We start from the raw sequence: 20,381 nt of genomic DNA on the forward strand, positions 1-20,381 counted from the left end.
TGATATACTTCCGGGAAAGTTGGATTCTCTTATGGTTCACTACTTCAGATATAGATACAGACAATTCTTAGAAAGCAACAAAGGCAGTCTCTGTTCTTATGTCTGACATCTAAGATAAGGCACTCATTGGACTTTCTGCAAGCAGATGACAGTAATAAAATTAATCAGCATTAATGCATCACCAGGGCTCCATTCTCTTCTCCTTTTTAGAGGGGAAAAAAAGGGGATCGAACTGCAAAAAACAGTGAAGTTTCATGCATAGCTTTCAAAATCAAGTCTTCAGTGTGCCTTCATTCATGTGATGCTGCTTCAGTACCTTTTTACCTGGTAAGCATAAAATGCTCTGATAAAAAGATTCAACATATTTAAAGTACTTCGCATACTGTTAGCCAACCTGAATACAGACCAACAGCAAGGCATTTCAAGTCTTACTGAGAGCTCAATGACACATCTAGTTTTATATAAATCCCATGCAGAAGTGGACGCTACATTAGTAATCAAAGCATCAGTCAATGAAGAAACAGGTCGTAGGAATCAGAGATCTTTGGCAGGGAGCTGCCGATGTTATCCGTATTGATGCCATTGGAACCAGGGAAACTGAGTTCCCACACAGGTTCATCCATCCAAAACGCTTTGCTCATCTCTGAGATCATCTGATCATCTCCATTAGCGTTGCTGGTCGATGTTTGGTTCTGCAGTTGGGAAGCCACCGGAGCATTTGGCTCAGTCGAGTGTTTGCGGGAGTTGGAAGACCGGCGGCAACTCTCCTGGACTATGCTGCTCAAGTACCCCGACCTGGTGTCGTCGCAAAAGAGGAAGTCATCAGAAATCTCTACGTCATTGCTCTTAAACTCCGCCGCAGTGCGACGGCTCGGGGCGGAGATGCTATGGCGATGGTTCTGGATTGAGAAGGCGCTGTGGTCGGGGGGTTGAACGACGGGCAGAGCACCACCGGTGAGGTGTCCGTGGCGCGGCGGCTGCGGGATGTTGAAGCTTTGGGAATGGAAATGAGGGAGGACGGAGTACTGGAATGCGGTGATGGGAGTCTCGGAGTAGATGAAGTTGGTCCTCGCTTGACTGCCCTTCATGGCGAGTGCTGCCCTGTCGTAGGCCAGAGCAGCTTCTTGGGCAGTATCGAACGTCCCCAGCCAATGCCTCTCCTTGGTCGTTGGGTCCCTTATCTCCGCAGCGTATCGCCCCCATGGCCGCCTCCTCACCCCGAGGAACCTCCCCGGCTCAGCCGGCTTCCTCCTTCCTCTCCTCTCGCCGGAGGATGGAGAAGACGATGAGGACGACGATGAGAAAGAATTCTTAGCCCGGGAGAAGTCCATCGTGGAAGAACTAGTGTTAACATTGCACCCTTGATCCTTCGCTGTTGCATTGTCGATGGACTTGGAGGAAGACATGGATAGAAAGAAAAAGGAAACGAGGGGATTGGATATGGTGAGATTGTAGTAGTGGAATGGAGAGGTGAAGAGACAGAGGTTTTAAAGGAGAGATGCTGGAAGGGAGGACACTGTAGATGGACAGGGGATGTTATGGATATCTTCATGCCTCACCTTCAAAATATATATTAATGGAAGCCATGCATTTGGATCTTCTTGTCTTCGAATTGACTAAGATATGATTAACCAACTAATCCACTAGGAATTTCTATGGGCTACAGGTGTGTATATCCGTGTGTTGGGAATGAGAAAGATAACATAGGATCAACATGGGTCCTCTATTCTACGGTAGTCTACCACTTTTATTTTTCCATGGCTTATAATCGCTGTCGTTTTTAGTGAGAACTAGCAGTTGATAATTACTCAGATTTGACATATGCAAGCATAAACTGTAGCCTCGTGGAGCCTAAACACTTTACGGATCTAAATTATGAGGCATGCAAAGGATCAGCCATGTGCTTCCGCATTTTAAGCGAGACATAAATGGATCAAGTTGCTTTTGTGGCTTTTTGTCAGCTTCAGGTTTACTACCGGAGGGAGCACTTAACGTTGCTCTCCGAATTAAACAAACAAACAAACAAAGACATTCTTTTTTTCTCTCTCTCTCTTGTGAGGCAAACGTCGGTAGTGACTGCCACATGAAACATGAAGGAGGAGGAGAAGCTGCAAGGGCGGGGGTCCCCATGGCCAACTGATGCCATCTTAATTTTATCTGAGTAACATATACATTTGGGCATCGTAGCGAGAGAGCATTCATGTCCCCCCAAAGAGTGAAAATGGAGTCAAAAAGGCGAAGTGCCAATGAATAGAATGCCAAATGAATCAACACAAATTAAGTATGTCATATAATATATACGACCATTGACTTCTCCACTGAGGGATTGTGAACTTTGATGCGTATGATGATGAGGAGATCCTTTTCCATCCTGTCCAAATTATGCATTATTGTTAGACGACGTATGCTGTTGTTAGAAGCAGCAGCAGCATTGTTCTGCCTCATCTTAAAAGGTGTGAGGATTAGATAACAGTGGACATCAAATAGTGAGTACAATACATATGTGTATTTTTTAAGGAAATTAAACAATAATCATGTAGAGAATTACTGGCACGGGAACCAAAAGAGAGAAAGAAAGAGGGCATTGCATATGGTTGTGTGGAGAGGCGAGTAGGAGTAGGTCGCCCGGGATTTGGGGGATGGCTTTATACTAGTTTGACTTGAGGTTTTGATGGAGGTGGCAGAAGGAACAGGGCGGTTTGTCTGGCCGTGGTAGGTCGTACGCGAACGTGAGGGCGTGGCACCGGGGCCGGTGGCTAGGAGTGCGCACGTACCCAAGTGCATGCTCCGCCGTGACGTGCGTGGAGTACTGGAGGGCATGAGGGCAGCACGAACTTGTCGGCGACAAGTTTTCATGGTGGATCTCGATATTGCTCGGTTACATCGATGTAAGGATCGCGATCTCGTGGTTTGCTTTGCGCGCCACCCGATCGGAAGCGAAACTCGCCGGTCTTCGTTACTTGAATCCGCACAAATTATCCGATGCCTTCGAGTGCCTGCAGATTGTCCTCGTTATTCAAGAGATTAGGATATTCTTAAATGAAGTGGTCTGTGAACAGAGTGTATGCAGTGAATATTGACCGGCATGCAATCATGCACAAACTAGTCGATCATGGGATGATCATCTGACGAACAACAGTGACAGTGGGCATGCTCAATCCTTCCGCTCTTCTCCATGTATACGTACTCATGTAGGATATTCCTACAACCCATTCCTATTGCAATGATCTCTCTGCGTGTTGAATTCTCAACGCCCAAGAAATTATTTAACCATGACGATCGATTTCCTGTGAACAGTGGGGCACGTCGCTCCCAATCATCACATTCACTGCTCTACTGTTTCTGTCTTTCTCTTTCGGCGAGACATGTCTCCAATATATATATATATATATACACGCATGGCAGTGTAGGACACCTCTCGCTACTGACTTCTCACCATAACAAGTAACTAATGATATCAATTAGATATGTGGATAATGAATAAGTGTCTTGATTAAAAGAAATTTGAAAATATTAGAAAACCAGTCAACAAGTGAAAGCACAATGGACCTATGGAAAGTCTGTGGCATTGAAGTATGGTTCTATAATTTATATATACCCATATTCTAACGAACAACTTAAAAAAGTTATCTAACTTGATCAACATTTTATGAATAATACGGTTTAAAGACGCTGTTGATTTCATAGTTGATTCCCTCCCTAGCTTGACTGTATACAAGCCTAGCTAGCTCAAACAGTGCCTGTATCAGTCCACAACCCTCTGAGCACACTTGCTCCCGGGCTCCTTCACCTTGTTTAAGAAAATTCAAGCAACTGTAAGAAAAGGATTGACCCAGAGCACTTTTATTATTTTCACTTTCATTGACTTGAAAAGAAATTTGCATCGCACCAAATCATGTGTCATTGTGATATATGAATGTTAAGTTATTGAATAAAATTTTGTAGATCAGGGGATCAAGAAATATCAAAAACTCAAAGCAAGATAGGTTTGACTCTTCTTAAAGCAAAAGTTCACTATACAGAATTCCTAGCAGAGATCTTTGAGCAATTATTTCTTACCTTAAAATCATTGCTTATAACAACAACTTCAATAAAAAGCCATTTACTCACAACTTTGATGAAGTTTCGGTAAGCAAATGGAACCAAATAGATCTGAAATTTCCTAAACACACATATAGAACGCGACCTGATCATGCCTCAACATCATTATTATTTGTTGAGGATAGAATCATAGAACATCAATTATATTTCTTGAGGATAGAATCTTAGGACATGTAAACTTTATATTATATTATATTATATATAGATATATACACACTAAAATAATTCGAAAGCATCAAAGGATCGCATTACTTACCTTTGAGTTATTGCAAATACATATATAAAACTGTCAAATGTCATGTGATAGTGCCAACCACTGATATCTAGCTATAGCCTTCAATTATTTGTATGCGACAATAAAGTCATAATACTGCAACTTCTCTTGTCCATATGTTAAACAAACGATCTTGCAATTTCTCTTGCATCTATGCCACTAAACCTAAATTACATACCATAGTCCCGTGATTAGATAATATAAATTTAATTACACTTTGATTCGATCTGTTACATTTAAAAAATATAATGAAACCAAATTAGGCACTGATCCCTAATTCCTTGCAGTGTTTTTTTTTTTTTGAAATATTTATACTCATTGAAAACGTCGTATAAAATTGTATATTGAAAATTTTTACATTACTTAATTATATTTGTAATTTTCTCTACTCTTTGGCTATATATATGTCATGCTAACTATATACATTATATTAAAATTTTCTAATGTAATTATTCGGTGCCTTAAGAGAGAGACAATCTTTAAGTGAACAAGATCCATGATAACGCATGCAACACAAAAGGTTCCAAGGTATAAACTCTTACCGGCCTTACCAGGCAGGTGATACGAGTACAAACATCACCACCCTAGATATTCATAAAAGTTGGTAGACATTAAAATATATGATACGGTGTATAGCGAGGGGTCCAGGTATAATATAGGGTCAATAGTTAAGATAATTTAATAATCAAAAGTCGAAGAGGTGATAATTAAGATCAGAAAGTACGTGTTTGAATGGATCATTTTTTCTCGGAACTTGGCTCCTTTCGTCTCAAGGTCACTACTTTTAGTTCCCAGCCAACCAGCCCTAGAGTTGATCAGATCTTCTGAGACATCTCCCTGTATTTCGTGGTTGCTCCTATGGGTACACTCTCGGTCTGCCCCAAGCTAAGCTAGCTGAACCATAAGGCTCAACCCCTCACATCTCAAGAACAAGGCTCCCAGTCTACTCCTGATTGGCCCCCATGTCGGTCGAATCCCCAGGGCTCAGCCACTCACTTTTCAAAGGCACAACTCTCAGTCTACTCCTGGTCATTCCCATAACTGGTCGGACCCCCATGTTGGATCGAAAAGACGCTAGACGGAGGTGAATAGCGTTCGTCGCTTTTTTTTTAAAAAAATTGAATATGCGGCAAAAAAGAAACTCTAAAGTACAAACGCTAACACAAGTAATTTTTATTGGTTCGGAGCCTTCGACGACTCATATTCTAAGTCCCACACTCATTGAGTGCTTTCGTTGGGCAATCATTATCAGTTCAAAAATAAGTTACAAAGATTTGAGTACAAGAACTGAAACGTAAATATTACAGATAAACAGAAAGAAAATTTAAAGAAGTTTCCATTCTTCGAACTTCGAAGCAATCTTTCGGTGTCGTAGAAGCCTTTTCGGTGCAGCACGCAAATATGAAAGTCGTAGCAGATGTTATTCTAAAGCAATTAGTCGAAGGCTTTTATATAGGCTTATTTCGGGGGCTTAGACCGTTGCTAACGTGGTGGTCTCTCGTTGAAACTTGATCCGTCAAGTTTATCCACCTCTGGGTGTCTGGACCGTTGACATGGGTTCAATCAATCGTCGTGCTCCAACTCAGCTTTTGGATGGCTTTTCTGGTCTAGGTGCCTGGACCAACTCTGGGCGCCCAGGTGCTTAGCCAGGCACCTACCCGGCGAAGCTGGTCCGGACGCCCAGACCAACTCCGGGTGCCTAGATCCCTTCCGGGCGCCCGGACACTCTTTTTCAATCACTTATTTCTTGCAAAAAAGAGTTAGTCTAGGCATAAAAATTATCTTGCAAAATAGAGTTAGCACAATATGAATATGATCAAATTATGACTTAGATCTTATCCTCCAAACTAGGATTTAGTCAATGTCTTAATTTATGTTTCTGAAATAGACCTAAATTGAACTAACGTTTACTGTCCCCTCAACCGGGACGTGCCCTCACTTAGTCACTATCCTCCAGTGATTTACCTCTACTTACCTATCAAAAATCTGGTCCTTTAGAACTGTTTGGACTTTCTCTGACCTTGTTTAGTATCTGACCAAGCTGATCTACTAAGACTTGCCTATAACACTCAGTTAGCACAATATATAAAAAATGATAAAAAATAATGTTAGCATTATTAATAATTCGTTGATCTGGTCGACTGAGTGCGGTCGACCAGAAACTAGTTGGTCACTTATTACCTAGGGTTACCTCCCTCTAGGGTTGCCAAGCTTTACTCACTAGGACTTTCATTGTCTGGCTTTACTCACCATGACTTTCACCACCTCACCTAACTTCACTCACTAGGACCCGACTTCACTCACCAGGACTTCTACTACCTAGCTTCACCCATAAAGACTCGGTTTCACTCACCAGAACTTCAACTACCTACCTTCACTCACTAGGGTTCGACTTCACTCACCAGGACTACTACCTAACTTCACTCACTAAGACTTGACTTTACTCATAAGGACTTCCACTACCTAACTTCACTCACTAGGGTCTGACTTTACTCACTAAGACTTCCTCTTGCCTAACCTCCAATTAAGACTAGTCACTCAATAGACTTCTCACCTGCATATCCTTCGATCAGGACTTACCCTTGCTAGTCATCTAGTCCTGACTATACCTCTCTCTTCTAAACATCAAGTCCTGTTTGAATCAACCATTAGTCAAACTGACCAAACTTAGGTATATTATCAAACATCGAAATCCTAGAAGTCGATTGCACCAACACTCCAGGGCTCAGCCCCTTACTTAAATTCTCAAGGGCACAACCCCCAGTCTACTCCCGGTTGGCCCCTGCGCCGACCGGACCCCTAAGGTTCAGCCCCTCACTTCTCAGGGACACAGCTCCCAATCTACTCCTAGTCGGTCCCCGCGTTGGTCGAACCCCCAGGAAGTATTTTGATACTCTTCCACATGCATGTTATGGAGCCTGCCTCTACCTAATGAAAATCCGTCATACATCCTCCATCACCCAACATAATCTGACACCGAATATTCTCTGATGCCTCATTATTACAGAAGTTATGAGAGACAATATAAAAAAAGGTTCTCTCTATTGGTCAAATACGCGCAGACACACACATCTACTACTGTTCTACTTTCCGCACTTTTCGCTTTGCTTCAGTTCTGACATGAGCGTCAGAATGCCTATGCCAAGGATCTCCTCCCTGATTCTTCCACTAACACTCCTATGTGCTTTCTTTGTGGCGTGCGCATAATCGTGAGTACCATATCTTCCACCTGCTCTCCTTGCAACTAACGAAAGTCCGTGGTTTTCAGCTCATCATCGGGTCCCCGCCTCAAGTCGTTGCTCCATCGACCTTACCTGCCATTCCTATTCTCGTCCCTCCATCCAATCTAACTTCCGGACATGATCAATATATAAAGTATACCTTAAAAAAGATTCATAAAAGTTTCTAGAGTTCAAAACGTGACACTGGTTCATTTAGTAGTCCATGAACTGCGCTGTACATTGCCATGTCCGGAAAGATAATAAACCTTTTATAAAATGAATACATAAAGGAGCCAAATCTACAGCATTTGCAATTACCTCTTCAGCCTCTTCGATTCAGCCTACATAAATAGAGACGCAATTAGATCATTTTTACACATTTTCTAGAACTACACGTATTATTTCAGATTGTCTTGGAATCACTGAGTATCTTCGTCATGCTATATAAACTAGCTAAATGCCAGCTTACAACTCAGAAGAGTATGGAAAGAAAATATATATATATATACATCCGACTATATGCAGGTCAGCGATGAAAAACTTGCATCTATGATTACTTCAATAAGAAATGCAGGGCGTTGCCACATGGATGAGAGAGGGTGCGATTATTTACTCACATATTTTGTTAAAATATTAATATTATATATTTAAAATTCTTTATCATTATTTTGATGGGCTGATTTATGCATCATCGTTCATTTTCAGTAATTGAATTATCACATATTTAAAAAGACCACGACCTAAGTTATCCATCGGTACCACTTTTATTAGGAAATATCATAATTTGAAATATTAAGTATTGAATTTTAAAAATAAAATATATAATAATAAATAGATTAACTAAATCGTAGGACACGAAGTGAAAGCGCTAAATTAAAATTGAATAAGGTTTGAACTAACTCTAATAGGTGGTGCGAGATAAGGATTACGTTAGTTCAAAAAAGAATTGATTTGGAGTTGATTTGGTTAAGTTATAGTCGAACCAACTTTAAGATTTAAATGAGTTTGATCGATTTAAAATAAATTAGGATATTTTTTTGTAAACTTTTTATTTCATTTTTTTCTCATCCTTTTCTCTATAAGCATATTGCAACCCGACCCATTGTACTTATGCCACCCTTTCGTCTATCTCTTTCTTTTATTTTTCTCTTCCTCTGCTTCCTCATTTATCTCCTCCGATAATAGTAAACTTACCACTTTTTCCTCATTTATCTCTTTTTTTTTTCTCGCCCCCCACGGGCTGGATCAGCTGGTTAGGTGCCTATAGCTTGTCAATGAAATCGTGAGGTCGAAGGTCGCCAGTTGCACTCGGGGATAAAACTCTGGTCTGCTGCGCCAAAAATTCCTTCGACCCCCAGTCACCTATCCTGCCCATCATTAACCGTGATTTACTCCCTCTGGAATCTTGTGGGGTCGGGACCAGGGGGTCGTTAGGGTGGCGGTTCCACCTTTTTTGTCAACAAGAGTTATCTTTTCTTCTCCTTTCTCTTCTCCGGTAAACAAGAAATGTATCATCAACTACTACCCTCTTTCAGCAACAGAAGAAGCACTCAACCCTCGCATCTTCTTTCTCTTCTCATGTTTTTTAGGATTTTATTGCCACCGCAATAATAGTCATATCTTGTCTTGCCTTGCTCTCTTTTTGTCGTTGTCAAACTCATCGAAACTACTCAAGGTTGTTAATAAATAAGGTATTTGCTTATTCCTCCCTATTTTCTCTTCTCTATTCTTCTAAAAAACAATGATATTCTAAGAGGAGTAAATTATTTTGTTCTTCTTTTAATATTTCATTAATTGAAGAAGAGCGGTAAAGTATAAATCTTATTTTATTAGGTTGTTAATTAGGATGGTTAGTTAGGTCGCAATGAAAATCATATATGTAGGAATATTAAATATTATAAGAAATTTTTTACCTGTGAATCATAAATAAGTTTTGGAGATCGATAGATCATTATTTCAACTAGAACCAAGGGTTATGGTCGAAATTTTCGAATTTAAATTCATTTCATCTCCTTAAATTTAAAATTTAGGTTTTTAGATGGTGAAAATCGCTTCTCCTGATTGAAAATTCTGATTACGCCATTGAAGAAATGTACATTGACGGTGTAGGATATATAGTGTCTATATCACCTTTGTCTCAGAAACTGGTGAAGCTGCAAAACCGTTCATAGATCTTCTAGCTTCACTTTCAGAGTCACAGTCCGAGCACAGAAAACAATCCAACATTTTTGCCTGCTCAATTGCCATGCCCATGCAAGATGGATGAAACCTGTCCAAATAATCAGCTTCTAAAGCGTCAGCCACACAAATGAACCAGTTTGGATTAAAAGGGTAAGGCGATAAAAGTGAATAAAAAATAAAGTAAAGAAGCAAACAAAGATTCAATTTGCAGCTATTTGAAAGAAATGTTATATTTTGATTAATCCATCGGTCAGCAAATGTTGCTCTCGATACCAATTAAGAATAGTAAAGAAAAAAGAAAAAAGAAAAAAGAAAAAGAAACTTATGTTACTGGTAAAAAAAACCATTTGTGAAGATTGTGCACTATAATTAACCTGCTCAAGAGGCAAAAGGGCGCACATGAACATATTGCATCAATATACGTAGATCATCATAAATCAGTACTCTAGGATAGCACATGATGTGCTATCATCATAACGTTTAAGAATCAAGATAAATATCTTTCTTATGTGTTAGTCATTATTCCAAAAGTTAATAATCGTATGTGATTTACCTCCTCTGTATTGACCCTGAGACGGATTGACGGAGGCACTGGGGGCGAGCATATTCGTCTTTTGCCACCTTGATTCTAGATCATAGGAACCTCACAGGATTATCTGAGATGGTAAGTGGTAGTTACATTTGCGGCTAAGAATGCGGGGTCGAATCACAGGGATGTCGGTGTGTAAATCTCCAGACGCTATGTACCTCACCCCACCCACCACTTGTCCTCTCGGTTACCGTGATTTACCTTTCTCGTGATGGCCTTGGGTTGGGTGTGACGGGGGCACTAGGAGCGAGCGATTTCGTCTTTTGCAGTTGATTCTAGATCATAGGAATCCCACGGGATTATCCGAGATGGTAAGTGATAGTTACGTTTACAGTTGAGAATGCGGGGTCAAACCATAGGATGTCGAAGCGTAAATCTACAGATCCTGTGTACCTCAACCCACCCACCACTTACCCTCTCAGCTATCATGATTTATCTCTTTCGTGATGGCCTTGGATTGAGTACGGTGAGAGTCTTGAGGCGAGCAATTTAGCCTTTCACAATTGGTTATAAATCATAGGATCGAGCGTAATTATCTTGTACTAAATTAATTTTAGCCTAGGTCATAGGCATAAGTGAGTTGGTATCTAAATGATAGACTTACATCAATTGATTCTAGGCCATAGTAAGAAAAGGAAATACACTGAGATAAAAAGGACCAGATCCCATCACAAAATTAGATGCAGGAAGCTAAAATCACCCAAGTGAGCAATTTTGCAATAATATGCAGAAACGCACCATTAGTCAAATTAGTCAACTTGTGTCAGTACTGATCTAAGCCATCACCAGATTAAAGGTATGCCGATACAACATAAACCACAATGATAAACAAGAATCTACGTTAGAGTTCACATATCCAAGAATGGCATATTGACTAGGTAGCGATGTGGAGAGTTTATAAAGATCCTTTACAAAAGAAGAATTTTGATATTTTTTGTTATTTAAGTTGAAACTTGATTAATAAACTAGTTGATAATAATCAGATGCTTGATGGCATATTAGTTAAACAGTAACAGTACATATGTGGCCGCATTTCTGATGTAAATATGATCACAATGTAATTGGAGTAAATATTGAATTTGATTCCATTACCATATATTATAACCTTGCATACAGTATGCAATGTAGTCACTTAATGGAAAGTCCATACACCTATGTGATCGCATGCTAAATAGTGAATAAAATACCTGGAAGCATAGGACTTGAGCATATATTGAACTTGATTCCATGAAAATATAAACAAAAGGAGAAAGACGAAACTCCTGAAATCAGGTAAAAAGATTTGATGTAACCTACTAACAGTGAATTTTTAGCAAATTTATATATAAAAAAAAGGAAAAATAATGATCAGCATATACCAAAAAAAGATAATTATTATGTTGATACTGTTGGAACCTCACATTATTTTTTGATGTAATCAACTAAGTTAGGTCAAGTCCTATTTTGATTTGATCTCTGTGTCTAAATATGCAGAAGGTTAATTAGGAACACAGGAAGTCAAGCGGAAGATACGACTAGCGAAAAGGACGGTACAGGAGAGAGCCGACGGGCTCGGTGCGTCCAAGGGACGAGGTGCCGTGGAAGAGTATACCGGTGGACGAAAAGAACAGACGCAACGTTCGAGGGATGAGAAGCCGGAAAGGAAGACTACTCGAGGAGAAAGCCGGAAATTGGGTTCGGGTGAGCCCTATTTTGATTAGCCGCAATCACCTAGGCGATCAGAGCAGCAAGAGAGCGAAAGGAGCTGGAGGCGCCCTCAACAAGATGTTGAAGGCGACTCTGAAGCGAACCAACGCCTCCGCAGCCTACAGGCGGAGGGCGCCTTCCATAAGCATGGCGGGCGCCCTCCAAAGCATTGAGGGTGCCCTCCATAGCATTAAGGGCGCCCTCCATAGCATTGAGGGCTATGGAGGGCGCCCTCCATGCCTATTGAGGGCGCCCTCGACCTGGTCAAAGTGGTCGTTCACAGTGGATAAAGTTTTATCCATACCGCATCGCTGGAGGCGCCCTCCATATTCTTGGGAGGCACCCTCAAGCTATAGATAGAATTTTCAGGAGCTATAAAAATGTCTCTGGAGCTAGGAAATAATCAATCAACGCAAACATTTAATTCCTGGCAATAGTCTTAGCGTTCAAAGATTGTAAGAGATTTCTTCGCCTACACGAAGGAGTTTTTCTAGTGCGGTCATTGTTTTAGATTAACAACCACCCTAATTGTAACCAAATAAAATTCTGAGTCTCTTTCAGTTCTTTTATTGTTTATTTTTATGTTGTTGCTACTAATCTGAGTCCAAAGTTTGAGAAATGTCTTGATTTATTTTTCAGGCTATTCAACCCCCCTTCTAGTCGGTTTACCCGGACCTACAAGTGGTATCAGAGCAAATGACGCTTCAGGAGGACTAACCGTCGAATGAAGCACACGAGATGGCCGAATCAAGCATTCACCCTGTTAGAATTTATACTAAAAGTCTAGCTTTTGGTATAACATTTATCTAGAAATAAGAATCACATTGGTCAAATGTCTACATTTATGATAAATGTAGTTGCTCAATTAATTTATATTGTAGATAACATGGTGTGTGGTGTCACATACAGAAGATCATGTTATTGTTGGTGCAACCTTAGGTCAAGGTTGACCTGGTTGACCCGACTCGAGGTGACTTGACTCGAGTTGTATTTTGATGTTTGACTTGGGAAGATTGTCGGTGCAACCTTAGGTCAAGGTTGACCTAGTTGAGTTGCATGTCGATGTTTGACGAGAAGAGAGTTGTATTCTTGATGTTTGACAAGAATAGGTGTTTGTGAGATTATAGGTGCAACCTTAGGTCAAGGTTGACCTGGTTGACCTGATTCGCGAAAAGTCCAAGTATGGAGACTTGGCATTGGAAAAGTCCAAGTACGGAGACTTGGCACGGGGAAAAGTCCAAGCAGGTAGCTTGGCACGCGGAAAGTCCAAGTATGGAGACTTGGCACGGGGAAAGTCCTAACTGGGATGTTAGGCAGTGTGGAAAGTCCTGGTGAGTGAAGCAGCGGAGAAAGTCCTAACTGGATGTTAGGCGGTTGGAAAGTCCTGGTGCCAGGCAAGGAGAAAGTCCTAACTGGATGTTAGGCGTGTGGAAAGTCCTGAGTGAGGCAGTGGGAAAGTCCTAACTGGGATGTTAGGCAGTTGGAAAGTCCTGGTGAGTAAAGCCAGGCAGTGAGAAAGTCCTAACTGGGATGTTAGGTAGTGTGAAAACCCTAGTGAGTAAAGCCAGGCAGTGAGAAAGTCCTAACTGGGATGTTAGGTAGTGTGAAAACCCTAGTGAGTGAAGCTAGGTGAAAGTCCTGGTGAGTGAAGCCGGGCAAGGGAAAATCCAGATGGATCAAGGATGATCGGACATCTGGTGTTGAGAAGGTCAAGTAGGTCAAGGAGTGACCGGATACTTGACACGAAGAGAAAAGTCCAAGTGGGTCAAAGGGATTGACCGGACACTTGGTGAGGAGTCTTAGCAGGTCAAGGGAGTGACCGGATGCTAAGCATGATGTACCAATAGGTCAAGGTTGACCGGATATTGGTTTGGAAGGTTTGGGACTTGGTTTGGGCAAAAACCAAGCTCTGGATCGGTCTGCAGATCGATCAGGTACGTTTGTGTATCCGATCGATCTAGTAACCGATCGGATAACAAAATCTCGCCACCCTTGTGAGTTATTGATCGGTCCGGGGACCGATCAGGTAAGTCTGGCACGCTTTCCGATCGAAAGAAGAGAGGTGGGATCGGTCGTGGACCGATCGATCCATGGACCGATCCAAGCTTGGAAACGAACAGAAAGTTGGGCAACTTTCAGAGCAATCTGATCGGTCTAGGACCGATCAGCCCCTGATCGGTCCCCGCATCGATCGAAGGTCTGGACCGATCAGGGTGGAGCCTGATCGGTCCACGATTCGACCGTTGAGTCACAACGGTCGCTCCGTCTTCTCCGCTGGCTTCTGTCTTCACTGTGCAGGTTCGCAGGTTATAAAAGGAGATCAAGGCTCTGGTGCTTCTTTTTTCTTCCTTTCTTTCTTCTCTTCTGCTGAAGATTTGTGGGCTGCGATAAGAGCTCTGTTGAGTTCCTTCCGAAAGCTTCGCGTGAGCTTCCCCGACTGGAACAGCTGCTGCTGTTAGGGTTTTTGAAGCTGCAGCTTCATCCGAACTCCAGTCGACGAGAAAGCAAGTTTGGTAGAGTGCTTGTGTATTCTTATTGTATTTCTTGCTTATTCTTTGTACTTGTACTCCTGTTTGCTGTTGCAAACAAGTGTGGCGAGGTTTCTCCACCCAGAAGAAGTTTTTATTAGCCGGTTTTCCGGGGACTCATCCACCGACGGATTGATTGGGTTCGTCCACCTTACGGACACGCCGAGGAGTAGGAGCATCATCTCCGAACCTCGTACATCGCTGTGTTAAGGTTTGATATTCCTCCTTTCGTTTCTAGTTTATTTTTCCGCTGCGCTAACGAATTGTAGGAAGAAACGAGCGATTTGGGGCGGCTATTCACACCCCCCCTCTCTAGCCGAGTACGAAGGATCCTAACAAGTGGTATCAGAGCAAGGTTGCTCTTCGACGGATCAACACCCGGGGGAGCACGGGCTAGAGATGGATCTCTATGGAGAAGATGTCACGGTTCAACCCTTCTACGAGTCTCACGACAACTTCACATATTGGAAGGTAAGGATGATGTATTTTCTTAGGACTAATATGTTAAATTGGTTTTGTGTACAAGAAGGGTTTTCCCCTCCGATGAATGAGGAAGGAAAACCTATCAAGAAGAAGGAGTGGACGAAGGAGCAAATCCACCAATCAACCATCAATGATGAGGTAACGAAAATCATTGAATTCTCTTTACCTAATGATGTGTTGTGTAGGATAGGTGAATACAATAATGCCAAGGAGTTGTGGAACAACTTGGCCAAACTCCATGAGGAGAGCCCCACTTCAAGCCATGAAGAGGAGCCTAGTGAGCCAAGTAGCTCACATCGTGGAGGTGAGGAATTAGAAGTTGAGGGCTACTCAACATCTAAAGAAGAAGAGGAGGTGAGTTCTTCTTCAAGATCGGAGCACGAAGAAGAAGCTTCTACCTCCGGGAGGGATGAAGAAGAGAGCATCCATCCATCCTCGATCCTAGGTAACTCAAACACTTTAAGTTCAAGTAAATTGCATATAATGTGTTTTGAGTGTAGGGAATTTGGACATTACAAGAGTAAATGTCCAAAGAAGACTAAGAAGACTCCACCGACGCCAAAGATCAAGGAAGTCGGAGTCCCAAAACGCAAGGGCAAGGAGCACGTGGTGTGCTTCCAATGCAAGCAACGAGGACACTATAGGAGTCAATGTCCAAGGGGGAGGCAATCTCACAAGGACAAAAGACCAAGCACGTGTAAAGGGGGAGCGAAGGCAAACCCTAAGGTATCCTCTAAGGTTCATTCTTGCACTTCTAATAAGATACATGCTAGTAGTCTTATTGCAATTGTCAAGAATGATAAGCATGTTAACCTTAGAAATCAATACATGTGTTTAGGTGCTAAACATGTTAACTTAGATAAGGATAATACTAGGAAGGCCAACTCTAGGATTAACTCATCTAAGGCTAAGGAAAACCTAGGTAGAAATCCCAAGAAGACTAGACACATGCCTAGGAATATCTCAAGAGAAAATGACAAATTAACACTTGAGGTATTAGAGAGGGAAAATCAAGTCTTGAGGTCAAGACTTGATAATTTAGAAAAGGCTCTTAAAAACATGGAGAAGTCATCTCTAGGGTTTAAGAGTCAAAAACCCAAGTCCAAGGACAAGAAAGGTTTGGGTCACAAACCTAAGTCCCAAGTGGTCAAGCCCACTTATCATAGTGTTCCATTCGATTATGGAACAAAGCCTAGGGCTAGGAAGACCACCACCAAGGTCACAAGGGGAGTCACCCCTAGAGTTGATCTTGATGAGTCCCAAATGACCAAGGCTTCAAAGCCTAAGAGGGTCATTAGGAGGGTTGCTAGGGAAGTCATCCCTAGTGAATATTTAGTGAACCCAATGAGTTCACATAGATATTGGGTTCCTAGGAGCATCCTCTCTACCTCATAGATGGGTTAGAGAGTGTCAACTCCGCTTAGAAGGGTAGTTAGCCCAACTTTGAGGAAATTGACACTCAAGGAGCATTTTCAAGGTTTTGTTAACCTTTGAAAATGAAATAGAATTACTAGTTACTCCTTGAAGAGCTAAATGTGCCTAATGGTGGAAATATCATTTTTAATCTTAAGTGGCACAATTTGAGGAAAACCTAGAGAAATACCATAATTGGGATTTTGGTTTCTCTTAGGGATATAAGGGCAATCTAGGATTAGATGTTAAATTAGCTAAGTGATTAAGGATACTTAGATAGGTAATCTAGGTATTTCATTTGTGCTAACTTACCATGATTGTTTGCCATATGCCATGTCATGACATCATATTTAATTTATGATCATTTGAAATGTCATGATAATGATTAGGTTATTTATATGTCATGCTTTATTTAAGTTTTCAAACTTTATGCCATGACATCATGACATTGGCACATGTTTTTACTTATGATATCATTATATGCCATGTCATCATCTCTTGCATTATAATCAATGAAATTGATTTGAGGACAAACACAATTTGATATTGAGATCAAATTGGTGTTTAGAAAATGCATGAGAACTTAGCCTAAGATGACCTAAACCCATATCTCACATCAAAATTGACTTGGATGTGTTTGATACACTTTAGATGTGTGTGAGATATTAGGATCATGAGTTAGGATCAAGGTGCATAGTTCTTGTACCTAGATGAGCCTAATTCAAGAAATTGGGGATCATAGGGAAAGCTTATGTACAAGTCATGTACATATAGCCCAAAGATTGTGGTCCCAAATTAAAGGGTTTAAAATCATTTCAAAATTGATTTGAAAAACCTTGATGAAGCTTTTCTAGTGATAGCATTCATCATTGAGCGAATTGATACAAAGTTGAGGTAAACTTGAACTATTTCAAAGTTTTTGAACTTTGTATCAAGATTTGAAAATTAAAGTTATTTTCAGATAAAACTATTTTTCCATGATAGTATGTGGTATGAGGAATGTATCCTCAAATTTTCATAATTTTTCGAATTTCCTGTGATTTTCTAGAGGTTTCTGAATTTCGGAAGGAGAAAAATCAGAAACTTCTGATATCAGAGTTGTGGACCGATCAGAAGGGAGTCTGATCGGTCCAGGTCTGTGTGGATCGGTCACTGTGACCGATCCAGGGAAGGCCTGATCGGTCCGGTGACCGATCAGGGCGTGCCAAGTTGCTGAATTTTGACTGTTTGTCTGAGGAAGTGGAGTTTTCGGTTTCTAAAGGTTTGAAACTCTCCAAGACATTGTTGGTGCAATGGTCAAGGGGAGTTGACCTTTAGGGGGAATTTTACCTAATTGTCAAGGGAGTTGACTCTTAGGGGGAGTTTTTACTCCTTAAGACTTTTGAGGATTAGTGATATGGGATTATCACTAAGTTGATTATTGAGTTTAGTATCAAGGGGGAAATTAAGAGTTTCAATGAAAGGTATGGGACTTTCATTAGGAAGAAATTCTTGACCTTGATACTCTCCTTTTTATTTTTGATGTGTGTCAAAAAGGGGAGAGTGTTCATTGGAGAATTATTGGAGAACCCAAGTTAGGTTATCGGGTTAACCTAAGCTAGGGGAAGAATGTCAAGGAATGGTCGAGGAAGAACATTGGAATTCTTTTTGATGTGTGTCAAAAAGGGGGAGAATTATTGGAGAACCCAAGTTAGGTTATCGGGTTAACCTAAGGGGAGAATATCCAGAGAATGTTCAAGGAAAGAACATTGGATATTGGAAGATGGTGATTATGGGTTTTGTCAAACATCAAAAAGGGGGAGATTGTTGGTGCAACCTTAGGTCAAGGTTGACCTGGTTGACCCGACTCGAGGTGACTTGACTCGAGTTGTATTTTGATGTTTGACTTGGGAAGATTGTCGGTGCAACCTTAGGTCAAGGTTGACCTAGTTGAGTTGCATGTCGATGTTTGACGAGAAGAGAGTTGTATTCTTGATGTTTGACAAGAATAGGTGTTTGGGAGATTATAGGTGCAACCTTAGGTCAAGGTTGACCTGGTTGACCTGATTCGCGAAAAGTCCAAGTATGGAGACTTGGCATTGGAAAAGTCCAAGTACGGAGACTTGGCACGGGGAAAAGTCCAAGCAGGTAGCTTGGCACGCGGAAAGTCCAAGTATGGAGACTTGGCACGGGGAAAGTCCTAACTGGGATGTTAGGCAGTGTGGAAAGTCCTGGTGAGTGAAGCCAGTGAGAAAGTCCTAACTGGGATGTTAGGCAGTTGGAAAGTCCCGTGAGTGAAGCCAGGCAGGAGAAAGTCCTAATTGGGATGTTAGGCAGTGGGAAAGTCCCGGAGGGAAGGCAAGGGAAAGTCCTAACTGGATGTTAGGGAATGGAAAGTCCTGAGTAAAGTTGAGGAGAAAGTCCTAAGCGGGATGTTAGGCGGTGTGAAACCCTAGTGAGTGAAGCTAGGTGAAAGTCCCGTGAGTGAAGCCGGGCAGGAAAATCCAGATGGATCGAGGATGATCGGACATCCGGTGTTGAGAAGGTCAAGTAGGTCAAGGAGTGACCGGATACTTGACACGAAGAGAAAAGTCCAAGTGGGTCAAAGGGATTGACCGACACTTGGTGAGGAGTCTTAGCAGTCAAGGGAGTGATCGGATGCTAAGCATGATGTACCAATAGGTCAAGGTTGACCGGATATTGGTTTGAAGGTTTGGGACTTGGTTTGGGCAAAAAAGCTCGATCGGTCCGCACCGATTCAGCCGACACGTTGTGTATCCGATCGATCCGTGACCGATCGATAACAAATGTAAGGCAAAGCGCAGCTTCATGAGCTTATTGATCGGCCTGGGACCGATCAAGATGAAGTTCTGATCGGTCTCACGACCCATCGAGACGCAAGAGAGGTGGGATCGGCGTGGACCGATCATTGTGGCTCGATCGGTCCACGCATCGATCAGAAACGCAAGTAAAGTTGGGCAACTCAGAGAATCTGATCGTCTAGGGACCGATCAGCCAGGCCCGATCGGTCCCCGCATCGATCGGGAGGTCTGGACCGATCGGTGGAGCTCGATCGGTCCACGATTCGACCGCTGAGTCACAACGTCGCTCCGTCTTCTCCGCCGGCTTCTGTCTTCGCGTGTTCGCAGTTATAAAAGGAGATCAAGGCTCGGTGCTTCTTTTTCTTCCTTTCTTTCTTCTCTTCTGCTGAAGATTTGTGGGCTGCGATAAGAGCTCTGTTGAGTTCCTTCCGAAAGCTTCGCGTGGAACAGCTGCTGCTGTTAGGGTTTTTGAAGCTGCAGCTTCATCCGAACTCCAGTCGACGAGAAAGCAAGTTTGGTAGAGTGCTTGTGTATTCTTATTGTATTTCTTGCTTATTCTTTGTACTTGTACTCCTGTTTGCTGTTGCAAACAAGTGTGGCGAGGTTTCTCCACCCAGAAGAAGTTTTTATTAGCCGGTTTTCCGGGGACTCATCCACCGACGGATTGATTGGGTTCGTCCACCTTACGGACACGCCGAGGAGTAGGAGCATCATCTCCGAACCTCGTACATCGCTGTGTTAAGGTTTGATATTCCTCCTTTCGTTTCTAGTTTATTTTTCCGCTGCGCTAACGAATTGTAGGAAGAAACGAGCGATTTGGGGCGGCTATTCACACCCCCCCTCTCTAGCCGAGTACGAAGGATCCTAACAGTTATCGGTTCCTTATAAATTATAAACAGTAGCTCACGACCAAGATAGAAAGGAACAAACCATTGGAAGGTCGTAGTGTAATTAGGTATTAGTTTATCTTAACTATATAATTACACTAGTACACTTAGAGTGTATTGAGTAGGACCATTTGAGGTCGTTCCTTTTATACTGACTTTATAAAGGAACAAAGACCTCAGTTATTATGGAAGTGTGTGCTCTTAATCCTAATATAAT

The 20,381-nt window shown here is 41.9% G+C and overlaps 1 protein-coding gene and 1 pseudogene across 1 annotated transcript; both read right to left on the bottom strand.

Moving 5' to 3' along the window:
- Positions 1-362: 362 nt before the first annotated feature.
- Positions 363-1,476, bottom strand: LOC122011983 (ethylene-responsive transcription factor FZP-like). The gene has a single exon (XM_042568430.1). It carries the CDS (start codon positions 1,404-1,406, stop codon positions 510-512), a length of 897 nt encoding a protein of 298 aa, XP_042424364.1. The 5' UTR covers positions 1,407-1,476; the 3' UTR covers positions 363-509.
- A 6,434-nt stretch (positions 1,477-7,910) lies between these two features.
- LOC122010528 overlaps positions 7,911-20,381 on the bottom strand; it is a 50,443-nt pseudogene continuing 37,972 nt past the window's right edge.

Source organism: Zingiber officinale, chromosome 8A (genome assembly GCF_018446385.1).
Source record: "Zingiber officinale cultivar Zhangliang chromosome 8A, Zo_v1.1, whole genome shotgun sequence".
Lineage (NCBI taxonomy): Eukaryota > Viridiplantae > Streptophyta > Magnoliopsida > Zingiberales > Zingiberaceae > Zingiber > Zingiber officinale.